Source organism: Candoia aspera, chromosome 3, assembly GCF_035149785.1.
Source record: "Candoia aspera isolate rCanAsp1 chromosome 3, rCanAsp1.hap2, whole genome shotgun sequence".
Taxonomy (NCBI): Eukaryota; Metazoa; Chordata; class Lepidosauria; order Squamata; family Boidae; genus Candoia; species Candoia aspera.
Window position 1 is genome coordinate 34,674,147 of NC_086155.1, and position 13,015 is coordinate 34,687,161.

General features: G+C 40.4%; 1 protein-coding gene across 1 annotated transcript in view; it reads right to left on the minus strand.

Annotated features, from left to right (window-relative positions):
- Positions 1 to 13,015, minus strand: part of LGR6 (leucine rich repeat containing G protein-coupled receptor 6) — a 139,547-nt gene that overhangs the window by 63,537 nt on the left and 62,995 nt on the right. The window contains exon 4 of the mRNA XM_063299818.1: positions 4,829 to 4,900. Coding sequence (XP_063155888.1) covers positions 4,829 to 4,900 — 72 coding nt within the window. The remainder of the gene's footprint in view (positions 1 to 4,828; positions 4,901 to 13,015) is intronic.

The window sequence follows — 13,015 nt, forward strand, 5'->3', positions numbered from 1 at the left end:
TGGTGACTTGAATCATGTGAGTGATGGCAGAGAGATCCATGGTTGTCCAGAGATACCCCAAACTAGGTCTCCATTGAAGCCATTAGTGGCCTGCTAGAACCACCTAATGGAGCAGAGCTTAACACAGTGGAGGAGCTGCACACAGAAAAAGAATATTATCTTAAATTGCTTCAATGAGCATGTCAGAGAAACACAGGTTATTGATCTTACACCCTCAGCCCTCCCAAGCATACAGAATTACACACTTAGACAGAGTAGATTCAAAGTAAAAGTAAAAAAGAGTTTTACTGACTTTATTCTTTGGTCCAGTTATATTCATCTTTGGTAGAAAATGATGTTCCTTGTTTCTTCTGTTCTTTACCTATACTTGGTGATCTCTTAGCCCTACAGCTGCTAAGAGCTGTGTGTAGATTAGGGGCAGAAGTTTCTTTCCTTAGGCTGACCGCATGGCCCAAGATGGAGCAGGAGGCAAACCATGCTGCATGCTTTGCTCCTGGTGGAAGGAGGAAGGAGAGAAAGAGAGGAAGTAGGAGTGGCAACAAACAGCTTCCTCAATAGCACAGAGAGTTTGCATCCTAGAGCAACCATCCATATGCTAATGAGGCATGCTGGATTTGCCAGGACTTCCAATATCCATGAGATCAGAAATCAGGGCAGGCAGGGCAGACTATACCATCTGAAGCTAATTGTGACCCTAGTTATTGATCGTTATTGTCTCCAGATATTACCCAGAAGGATTATAAATATGATGTTTATTGATATATTTTATTCCCCATTTCTGACATAGCATACACCAGAAAATTCAAAGTAAAATCTATTTTTTAAGATTATTCAAAGAGTGTGCAGATCTCACAGAATGAGGTACGGAATTCCAGTGTCATGTGCAAAATTACACAGTGGACTGACTTTAGCCAGATTTGGTATTTCACACCTGATTCTTCTACTGAAGAAATCAGGAAAGAGGCTCATCAAGAGATGCTCCATCTAGATCTGGGTGCCCTGTTCTTACTTAACAGGAGAATGTTGCTGCTTTGTAGTTCAGTACAACAGAAAATCCAGAAAATCCAATAATTTGCAAGGAAAAATTAAACCCCTTTTTCTCCCACTGCAAGAAGTGTCTGTATATACTATGTAGCTTTATCTGTATTTTTATCTTCCCAAAGCTAAGTATATCTATGCTGACACTTCCATATGAATTTTAAACCCACTGCACAGCCACTGCAGCTGGCTACTCCAAAGGATGCCTACTATAATGGCAAATGAAGTTGAAGCACAGATGAGAGAACCCCACCCAAGGGCAACTGCCATTGTCATCATAGTTCGTTAAGGTCTGAAAGTTGCTGGCTCTGAGTCATTCTCCTTTCCATGCACAGATTCACATTGGCAGATGAAATGAAGTCATCTTCCCTCACTACAAAGGATAAATTTAGCCAACACGTTATAGGTCATTGTTGAGAGAGGAAGTAAATGCTTCATATACTTGGATGCTGTCCAGAACACATGTTTGTGGAAGTAACCTCAAAATCATCTCTTTTGTATGAAAACATAGTTGTTTTGAAAGTGATTGTATATAAATCTGAATCGGATTTCATCTGTAGGGATATCCCGCTATTTGCTTTGAGAAAACAGGGCCTGCAATAAGTCTATTTCCCTTTCAGAGATCAAAGTACCTGAGAAAGTAATCCTCTCCATTTCCTCATGGCCTAGCCTTCCTTAGGAACAGTTAAAGATTCAAAAGTTACACAGCTGGAAGTCTGGATTGGTGGTTTTACCCATGAAAGGCATGGGAAAAAAATTACGAAATGACCTATTTTGAAATAGGTATCATGAAGGGATTGTACAATGAGCAGCACTGCATAATGACTTCACTTAACCATGCGAGGCATATGTCATGAGGAAAATCATTCTTAAATCTCTAAAGATTGCTTATTCACCCCGAAGATGAATGTCTGTATGCACGCTTAATTAACCTCTAGTGGAGACAAAAACCACAGAATGGATTAAAGAGGAATATTTTAAAGAATTTTCTTATGCATGGTTGTTACAGGTATTTCCAGAGAGTGAGCCAAGTCATAAAGGGATTAAGCGGTGCTATCAGCTTGATCTGAAATGGTCAGAGTTAGTATCTAATAAGTATCTCAACATATTTTGAGAAGTTTTGATCTCCAATTTATAGTCAAAGAGGCCTCTGAACTTAAAGCTGCCAATATTAATTAAAAGCCTGTGATGGAATATCAGAAGTGTGTTTTAACCACGCTTACTGAAAAACTTCAAAGAAACTTTCTTGGTTCAGGAGGTTTTTCACCTCACAGCTAGATTATTGCAATGAGGTTGCCTGTCCTTGAAGATCATCCATAAATTTCAAGTGGTCCAGAATGCAGCAGCCTGGGTTAACTACCAAAATTTGCCAGGGTAACAAACTTATTTTATGGGAGCTCCATTGGCATCCATTTAGTTTCTGGGTACAATTCAAGGTAGTGGTTATCACCTGTAAATTTCTACATGGTCTGTGCCTGAATAGTTCCATGAACTGCTTCACCAAGTTCATCCCATAACAGCTGGGATTGGAAGACGGGGCTTATTGAGGGCTCCACAATCAAGGGAATGTCATCTTCAGTGACCCCAAGCTTGAGTCTTCTTAGTGATGGTCCCTGATTTTGGAACTGCTTACCCCTATATATAGGGATCACACCCTCCACATTACATTTTCAGGGAGTAAAAATATGAGTGTTTAGAAATGCATCTGGGGACAAGTAAGAGCATTTGTTTATTTATTTATAGTTATACAATTTTGAACTTGCCTGACTCCAACTGACTCTGGGCAGCTCACAGAATAAAGAACAACATAAAAACAATGTGATACGATACATTAAAGCAGAACAAAGGGCAAAATAACTATTTATTATTATTTTTATTTATTAATTCAATGTATATAGCTGCCCATCTATCCTAGAAGCTCTGGGTGGCAAACAAACAAAAACAAAGAATTACATTAAAAGAAAAGTCAACTAAAACCACATCAAGGCTCACTGAAAACAAAAACCCACTAGACACATGCAACATGCTAGAGCTCCTAACTAGCATCCCACTGCCAATGCCTGCGGGAAGAACCAAGTCTTCACAGCCTTGTGAAAGGCAAATCAAGTAGGACCTGTCTGTATTTCAGGGAGGAGGGTGTTCCACAGGGCAGGTGTCATAACAGAAGGGACCTGCTTGATGACTGTTTTATCGACAGTACCCAGAGCATGCCCTCCCTGCCAGATCTGGTGGTGCGAGCAGAAACCACTGGGAAAAGGTAGTCCCACAGCTATAAAATCATGCTACCCAAATAGTGGCACATCAGACTGATTGATCATAATTGCATAAATTGATTTTTGTTTTTAATCTTCTGATATTAATACTGTAAGCCACTCAGAGACTCCAGAAATAGAGGGGCATATAAATTGTAGAACTAATTAGCTAGATTAATTCTAGACCTACTATCAAGGTAACTGAGCATGGTTTAGATTAGGTGATAGAAAAAACATTTGGTCACTCTGGGGCACCTTTAACAAATATTTTCTACTAACTGGGATGACAGTTTTGCCTAAGTCTGCACAGGTATCAGGAAGAAACATGCTGAGGCACCAGACAACTGAATGTTAAAAAGAAATGCCTTCTTGACAGCAAGAGAAGCTGGACAGTGCTAATTATTCTGCTGCAATTATTATTATATTATTTATTTTACAATATTTATAGCCAGCCCCAATTCAAACAGACACTCAGTGGAGTAAAGCAAAGTCAAAACAGGAACAGGACATTAAAGAATTAATTAGGATATTTAAAAATCATGCCAAGGAGTTTATTAAAAACATAATTGCCACATGGGGAAAGGATCCAACAAAATATATCACAACTGCTATGAATGGGCTCATATTTTCTTATTTCTATGCATAGAAATGTGAGAGGAGTTTTGCTAACCAAAGCCATTTGGTCTATATGCTATCAACATTTTATCTTTCTTTGCAAAGTGTGGGTAACAGTTCATGCTTCTGCTCAACTGGACCTCAGCTCATGAATAGTCATAATCAGACAGGCCTGGATAATAATCTGACCTAAAGACAGCCCACTGCCCCTGCCTCTTTTTCAATTCCTTTCAGCTCAAAATCAGCACCTGACTCTTGTCTTCAAGTGAAGAAATGCAGTGGAACCATGGAGAGAAAGTTAAGACATAATCAGGTGGCCAGGAGTGACAAATTGCAGGAAGAAGCTGCAGCGTAAGATGGAAGAGTGTGGCCTGAGAATAGCAGGGAGTATGGCAGCATCCGATGCACATTTGCAGAGCTTCCCAGCCTGTACTAAGCCAAAAATATTGGGCCTTGCTTCCATTTTTTCACTTGATCTTGGCTCCACCCAGGGCCGCAACTAGGGTCTGTGTCACCCGGGGCAAACATGGATTCCATGCCCATTTTGGCGCCCCCCAGCGCTCATTTTGGCACCACGCAGCGCCCGGGGCACATGCCCTGGTTGCCCCCCCCCCCCAGTTGCGGCCCTGGCTCCACCCATTTTGGGATTGTGATATCCTGACACTTTGCACAAAAATTAGTATGAACTTCAAGCTGGCAGAATTCGTGCAAAAGGCAACCTTCAAAAAAACTTTAAAAATTGTTTGTATCAAAATTCAGTTCAAACGTTTCTGCTAGATCATATAATATTGCTTCCCTGCTTATATCCTGCTCAAGTATCAATGAAAACACTGTTGGATTTCTACTGCTTTCTACCCAACAACTGAAAAATCCCTTATTTAAGAGATTCCAAGAGTTCAGAATGGCAATCCATAAGGACTTACAGTGACTGAAGATTAGGAAGATCCCACAGGGCCTCCGCTGGAATTCGACTGAGCTGATTATTCTGTAACATCCTATAATTACAGAAAAAGAAAGACAACTTTTGAAAACCAACCTTCCGTATAATGAAATATACATATATTTCATATACATATACAGTTATCCACTCCATAGATGGATGGGAAAAATGTGAGAAATGGACAAAGAAAAGGAATGGAATCCCACATATTCTGTTATCACTTAAGCCAAGATGTTTGGAAAGCTTACAAAACTTGGGCTACTGTAATATCAAGGCTTAGTCTAGTAACTGGAGAACAAAGGAAGAAGCTACAATCTCTCACTTTCTCTTTTCCTTATAGCACCATTAGAATACAATGGCTGAGCATTTGATGAGCCACCAGAGCAGGGTTTCTCAGCCTTGGCAACTTGAAGATGTGTGGACTTCAACTCCCAGAATTCCGCAGCCAGTATAGCTGTCCACATAGTCCACACATCTACAAGCTGCCAAGGTTGAGAAACATTACACCAGAGGTAAATGGCAAATGTGGTAGACAAAAGGGGAAATAAGCCATGCTGTGTGGGGCCATGTAGCTTGTTTCTTTCTATGGAACAATGACTTTAATCACAGGGTTTCACGGACACTGTGCCGTTTCCACTGGGAGCGGCCTACCAGCTGCACTGTTTTTAGTAAACATCTCCAGCTAATGATAGACGTTTGCATTTACTCAAGTAAACAACAGAAGCACAACGTGGACCATGCTCATCTCTTGGTACAAAAATCAAAAGGGGACAAAATGGTGGCTCAGAACAAACAGTAACCCTCTTGATTAAAGACCAAATTTGGGTGGGTGGATGGGAACTATACAAGTAAATCTCACACGGAAAGAGTAAGATCCTGCCTGCTCAATCATCTTGCAATAAACACTTCTCACAATATAGTGCAGTTAAGTAGCTGATTTATTTTATTTGTGAGTGAGCCTGAGAAAAATGGAAGTGGGGTGAATTCCCCCATTCAAACTTTCTCCAAACCTGGAAAAACAGCTCAGTTTGACCCAAACAGAATTCCATGAAGTTCACACCTAACTGGGACAACGACTTGTTGATATCACTGTGAAGGCAACAGGGTCTGATTTCTCCCCATTCCCATTATAAATGTCCACCCATGCACCCCCCTTACTTGGTTTGCAGATCTGGCTGCAGCAGTAGAAATGAAAAAGGAAAGGCAGATTTTTTGCCTCACCTCCTTTTTGACACCAGACATACTGCTATGGCCACATGCCAGTCCACAAAAATGTTGAGCAATTTAGCTTTGCAGGGGCAACATATGAGGAGTAGAAACTGTGAGGGAGAAGGAAGCCTTCATTCCCACTCCATTCTAACTCTGTTACTGCAGTTGGTGGGTCAGGTTATGGTAATGTGAGTGGGAAGAAGCAGATTGTAACTTTTGGTTTCATCATGCTTACCTCATGCTTGCAGTTATTATTGCAAGCTACTAAATTTGCATTTCCATGCTAGGAAATAGACATTTCAGCAGCAACTCCGTGGAGAATAACAAGAAGCCCACATCCTGGTGGGATGAAAAAATTACCATGTGGTATGGTAACCCAAATGGACCCCATTAACTTCACATAGGAGATCATTGCTTCCAGAAAGAACTACAGGTGATGAGCATTATAAATGCCACTAATTATTATAGCAAAACCACAGCCAATTATAGTGAAACCACAGTCTTCACTTGATCTGCCCTATTATCATAGCAGAGTTTTGAAAGCAGGAGCAGGATAGTCTTTTTAGCTGCCATTGGTTTAATTGCTCTGATGTCACAGAGAGAGAGAACAGCTTTTATGTCAAGCGGTTGAATACTGGAGAATTTAGAATTGGAATTCTGAGGTCAGCCCAAGTATCTTTTGCTAAGTCAAGCTATAACAACTTGAAAATGAAAGTATAGAAATTGAACCTGTTATGGAAACAGACTTCAGAAGATTAAACTTGCTACTTATAAAGGCAGGATATTGCTTGAGAAGATGAGAGAGGAGCAAATCTTCCAGTTGCTGATTACAAGACAACACCACATCAGTTATTACTGTATGAAGAGATTTTAAAAATGTTCTTTCCTTTGATTTCAAGCCATTCCATGATAAGAAGTCTTGTAGGTCAAGGTGCTCTTGTTGGACTTTTATTAGCTTTTTTGAAAATTGAGGTTCTTAGAATTGGAGTGCTGTGTGTGAAAACAATTATTATATTTTCTGGGTCAGAGCAGATTTTTGTTTTACCAGGACTGTAGCAGGGCAGGTTGGTGATTGTTCTTAGCATTGGGAGGTCAACAGAAGAGTTGATGGTCATGGATCACTCTTGAACTGCTTTTGAGGGATTGGGAAATGGAAGTGTTGGCACTATGGAAACACCACCCAAAACCTTGTTTCAGATTAGGAAAGTCCATAATAAAGAAATCAAGTTTTTACTCTTCCTAATCCAAGAGAACCTCAAGGTATGTTAGATGTAGTGGTTGGGTCTAACAATCTAAAACTCACCTCGACAAAGGCAAAATATGACTCCTATTCAAGTTTGCATTTGAGGTATGCTGTTAGCCTCAATGCTATTATGAAAAGACTGAGTAATGTTGGTGGCAAGGGGCATGTTTTGCCATCTGAAGCTGCTATTCCAATTCTCATTCTATCTGGATGTGGAAAACTTGATTTCAGTGAGCCATGAATTAATAACCTCCCATTTGGATTAGTGTAACACGTACATGGGGCTGCCTCTGAAAACACTGTAGAATTTTCAATTAGTAACTGGAATCAGGAATTATGAACTCTCTCTTAGTCAGAGATTCAGAGGGTGGCTAAATGAGGCTGGCCTTTCTACAGAGCCTTCACCCCTTCTCTGTTTGAGAATGTTCTCCCTTGTGAGGCACATTTGGTACTAACTCACAGCTTTTCAGTTTTCCTGGGCTGATATTACTAACATATAATAATTACAGACCCTAAGTATATCATTGTTTTAGCTTGGTGTTTTTGCTTGCTAATTAATAGAACTGTTTGTGCTACATTTACTTTACGGTGTTAATGTTGAGGCACTTCCACACAGCTGCCACCCTTGCCAATCTACTCTCTTGGCAGCAGCTTGACAGTGTCAAGTGAGTTTCCCCACTGCTGAATTCCATGCTCCCTTGTTGGTGGCCCATGTTTGCCTCAGTCAATGGGAGGGCAAAAAAAAAAAAAAGCAGCACCCATTGGCATGACTCTTATTCTTCTCTCCCTATGATTTTGGGGGGCAAAGATTTTTTTTAAAAAGTCATCCATAAGTTACAGTATGTTCCTTTTCTCCATGTGGCTGTATATAATGAAAAGACCACATCTCTATTCTCATGTTATACTCAAACAGGATAAACAGTAAATAAAATCTGTGTGAATTTGGTTTTTACACAATATATTTCAGATGACACGGCACATAAAATGAACCTTGGGGAATGTAGGAGACCTGCTGCTCTTGCTTGTAATCCTCCTGCATGGATCAAGGTATTATTCACAAGTCGCATGCATGTAGACTCTGTTCAGGAGGCCTGATAAACCTTCAGAAGCCGGAGACGACCGGTGCAAACCAAGCCTCGCATTTGTGCTATTTGCTATCCCATTAGAATAGAGTTACAGCATATGAATCAACCAGAATGGATGGGCTGCTTGCATCTACCCTTCCTGGATTATTAACACAGACTATTGTGTTTAGGTATGTTTCATGTTTTTCTTATGGCAACAAGGGCTCCAGTGGGACTCTGAGTGCTGCTTTGTATATATGAGAGCTTGTATGTACATTTACACGTGTAACACAGGCAGTGCAGAATGCTGAGGCTGTTCCCCTTCTTCCTCTGAACGCCTCTGTGTGTTTATTTGCTCCCTTTAGTTTTAATGATTGGAGAAGATGAAAGGGAAAGGAATATAGATCAAGGGCTGCTCATCTGCCACTCCAGGGAAGGATTTCAAGAGACAACACCGATTCATGTGCTTCCCCATGCCTTCTGGGGAAAGCTATTCATTTAATCATAGGAATGCTTTCCCACACAGTCAGCCCTCACATCTGAAGCGGCCTCTAGTCTCCTGCCTAATTGACTGACACTCTGTGAATCCAATCTTGATGGCTGCACGCATGCTTTCTGCAATAAAAACATTCTCTCGGCATGACAAGAACCGCCGTGCTTCTCTAACTCGCCGTACTTCAAATCAAGCCTGCTGCTGCCAGACCTGCTCCTTTGCTCTGAAGCTACAGGGAGGCAACTACACTCTCCCACTCCATTGCAATAAATGCTCCTTGTGAGATAGATTTTATATGCCATTGTTGAACACTTAAGGAGGTGAGCTTATAGTTGTTGCTTGGTGTTGTTACTTTCCTTTGGTTGAAATCGCACTCCCATTGTAGGTTCTTCAGACTGGCATGTTTACAGGTCAGTTTGCTACAGAAGCAAGCTCCACTGAACACCTGGATTTCTTCCCCAAAGTGGCCTATAGATTAGATCTGTATAGCGTGCTGCTGACATGACACCGTGTAAACAGAATTTATTTATTTTTAAACATTCTGTGCTGCCGACCTCCATGTTGTGGTTCTTACAATATCTAGACAGAAATTTAAAATTTAAAATTTAAATAAAGCAGGCAGTATGAAAAATTCTAAAGTAAATCAAGGCCCTGGAAACAGAGATACAGTTTAAATTTTAAGTAGGAGGGGGCCAGCCTCAATTTCAACCACGAGCCATTTATTAATGCAGCCATTGGCATGGAAAAAGCAGAGCTGTGCAGTGCAATCGGCAAAAGCGCTCACTGAAAACCTAAGCATAGAGGGCAGACTACCCATAAGTAGACCAAGGGATGGATTATAAGTAGGTGATAAAGCAAACGTATTAGCATATTTCCCATGAATTAAACTTTGCATTGACCTGTTCATCCCAAATTCTCAATCTGATCAAATGAATTGGAGCTAATATTATGGTCCGGTAGCACTCTTATAATTATTAAGTGAGACAAAGAAATATTAACCATCACTGGGTGTGATGCATTAGATATTGGAACATTCAAATAATTGGACCATTTGAAACTGGCGCTAACAATTCTGAAATAGTTTGATGGGAATGTAATGCCACAAAGATGTGAAGCTGATTAATCTATTTCAGAGCCCAAATCTTCTACCCAGACTTTTTTTTTAAATTTCAAGGGAGCCTGTTCTAAGATGTTAATGGTTATAATTGATGAGATCTTCTGAGCTTAAAAACAAACAACAAACCCAAATGAACATGTCTCATTTGAAACCAAGTTGGAACTTGCAGCCAATTTTTTCTGCAAAATATATTCAGCAGGATACATTTTCCATCAATAAATGTAAACCCCTTAAAAGTCTATCAATAGAAACAGGAGACAATTCTTGTCATAAAGAAAATATATAATAAATATCAGAATCTGTTTCAAATCCTAGGATAAATTGGCTGGCTAAAAGTTCCATGAATTATCAGGGGTCATGCTTAACCTGAAGGACATTTCATATTTTAAAAAACATACAATTTATGGCTCTTGCATTTACTAATGTAAATACAGTACAGCTCTCTGTTTTGTTACAGTAATAGAATGCATTATGCGAGATAAGCACATTTAAGCGTGTGCAAAGTGCCTTTCCTTCAACATTAAATAAGAGAGATCAGAAAATAAGGGAGCGGACTTTCAGAGGAGATGGCCTGGCTGACTCTTAGGCAAGACTGCATCCTCTTTTTTTCAGAGCCGAGCTCTAGCATTGTAAGAGGTTTTCTGTATTTGAGCCCTTGTGATCCTTCCTTGTTCAAGTTTAAGCTCTGCGCTGCTGATGGTTGGTGCAGCAGGTGAGGGTAGGACACCCAAAAGCTCAGGACACCCTACAGAAAGAACTCTCTTAGAAATTATGGCGTGCTGGAGCTGTGTGCTTCATCTGCATTCCTTGCCTGGAGCCTCTTGGTTCTGATGAAAGCGAGAATTTTCCCACAAGCCTTAATTGGTGGTTTTTTTCAAGCCCCGTTCCAACAAGTCCCCTGAGAGCTTTGCCTCGTGCCCTACGGCCTCCTCCACTTGCTCTCCTGCCAGTCCAGGAACGGGTGAATTGAGCAAAGGTGGATGCCGGGGTCCTTATAGAAGCTGAGGGGGGCTGTAGAGGGCTAGCAATTGTACAAGACGCTCTTGCCTGGTAACAAGCTGCCTCACAGAGCACCACTGGGCCATTACGGGAAAGCTGCTCGCCAGATTGCAGCAGGAGGCCGAGACACTAAATTAACCTGCCTGGCTGCGAGCATAACGTACGCCTTCCACAGGGCCAGTCTCACTGTGGAGCAATACAGAGTACTTTGCTTCAGGCAGCTCATTCAAAAGGGGCACTAATTTCTCAGTTTCCATTTCATTGCAGAAACACGTTCCAGTCTTCTAGAACACTGCATCATTTTTTATTTTTATTTTTATTCCGTGCTTCAAGTGGGAAAAAAAATGTCCAAGATTCCTACCATGGCAAACAGCAAAAGTTCATTTAAAAAAAGTGAAAGAAATCCTGTTAAGGACCGACTTTCATTTGGGCATTTGTTGTTTTACAGTATAGCTTAACTATTTATTATAGATTTAATTCACTTAGTAACAAATGTTTCCAGGTGGATTACATGCAAGAGGATAAAACGCATAATAAAATCCAAAATCCAAATAAAATCTAAGAACAAAAACAAACACAAACACAAACAAGAAATGCAATCAAAATAGATAAAAGCAAAATAGCTAACTTAATATAGGACATTGGCTTTTTTTAGCACTCACTGTTTCAGGGCTTTTATTTTGAGATGATTTATGTTGCTCTAGGAGACTTTGGGCTGAGTAATTTCAGATACAATCATAAAAATAAAACTAAAAAGGCTAAGCAACTTTAATCTGAAGATGATTTATGCTTTATTTATTGCCATTATAATTGTTGTCAACTTTTATCCTGTCTGTTTGATATAGTTCTACTTGTTTAGAATATATATTAATTGAATGTACACCAGGAAAGAACATACATTATTGGGCAGTATAAAACTACAATAAACAAACAGTCGGGCAGCTGCAGTAGCAGAGTGCATCTTCGTGTTCTGTGGATCTTGGGCGGTGACTGTATGCAAAGCTTATCCTCACAGCTGGGGACGTAGTAGAGCCTTTAACAATCATTTTGGGAAACATTCCTTCTGATCAGCCACATGGATTAGTAGAAGACTAAAGCAAGATGAAGAGCCTTTGGTCTGAGAACCATTGTCTTCACCTACCCTAATCTCAGTATGAGGGCCATCTGGACATGTTGCTGGAGATATTTTTCCTCATATTTCTTTAGATGCTAAGTCCCTCGCTTTGAAATGAAAGCTACAATGATAATCCTTTTGTTAAAATGGATGCCCAATTAGTCTCCTGTCAAGGAAGGATGAAGCAAAGAGGTTATTTATGACTCCATCACAAGATTGCTTTCGATGCACTCCAGGATGTTCCAGCAAGCATTGCCATTTGTCTCAAACTGCCAGTGCTCCCTGACTAATACACTTTCAGCCTCAGGAGAATCACATAATATATTTTTTTTCTTGAAGCCCATAGGCAGCTTTGCTACTGCTAAAATTACCTGGAGGAGGTGCTGTTTTAGTTTCAGAGAGGCTTACACGTTTTACCATTTCACTGGGAAGTGCTCCAATGTACACTGATGAAAAGCAACTTAACCCAAGTGTTGCCCTTGTTGAGACAGGGTGGGTTTTCTGTGGTTTTCTTGGTTTCTTTGATTCAGTGCCTAATGCAGGCCGTGGATAAAGAAGCAACTCATCTCTAAACCCAGGGATTTAGAGCAGGATTCTTTAGAAGGCCTCAGGAACAGCCCCACACTCTCTAATCTGAGGAGCAGGTTGCTACCTGTATGCTTCATATAAACACTGTCAGCTACAGTGGTTTTGCATTGCAGTTGGGTTCCAAACATGCCCATGGGACTAAAATGTTTATTGCAGAAGAGAAGAGATTGTAAAATATCTGGTCGCATAAATCACTCACTGTTGGGGCACTACCATGAATAAAGAAAAATAGCAGTCTATCTTACCATTTGATAATACACTGGCTACAAAAGAATCTAAAAGCGATCAGAGGAAAAGGCCTCCAGTTCCAATAAGGAGATTGGGCCAATTGCAATTTAAACCC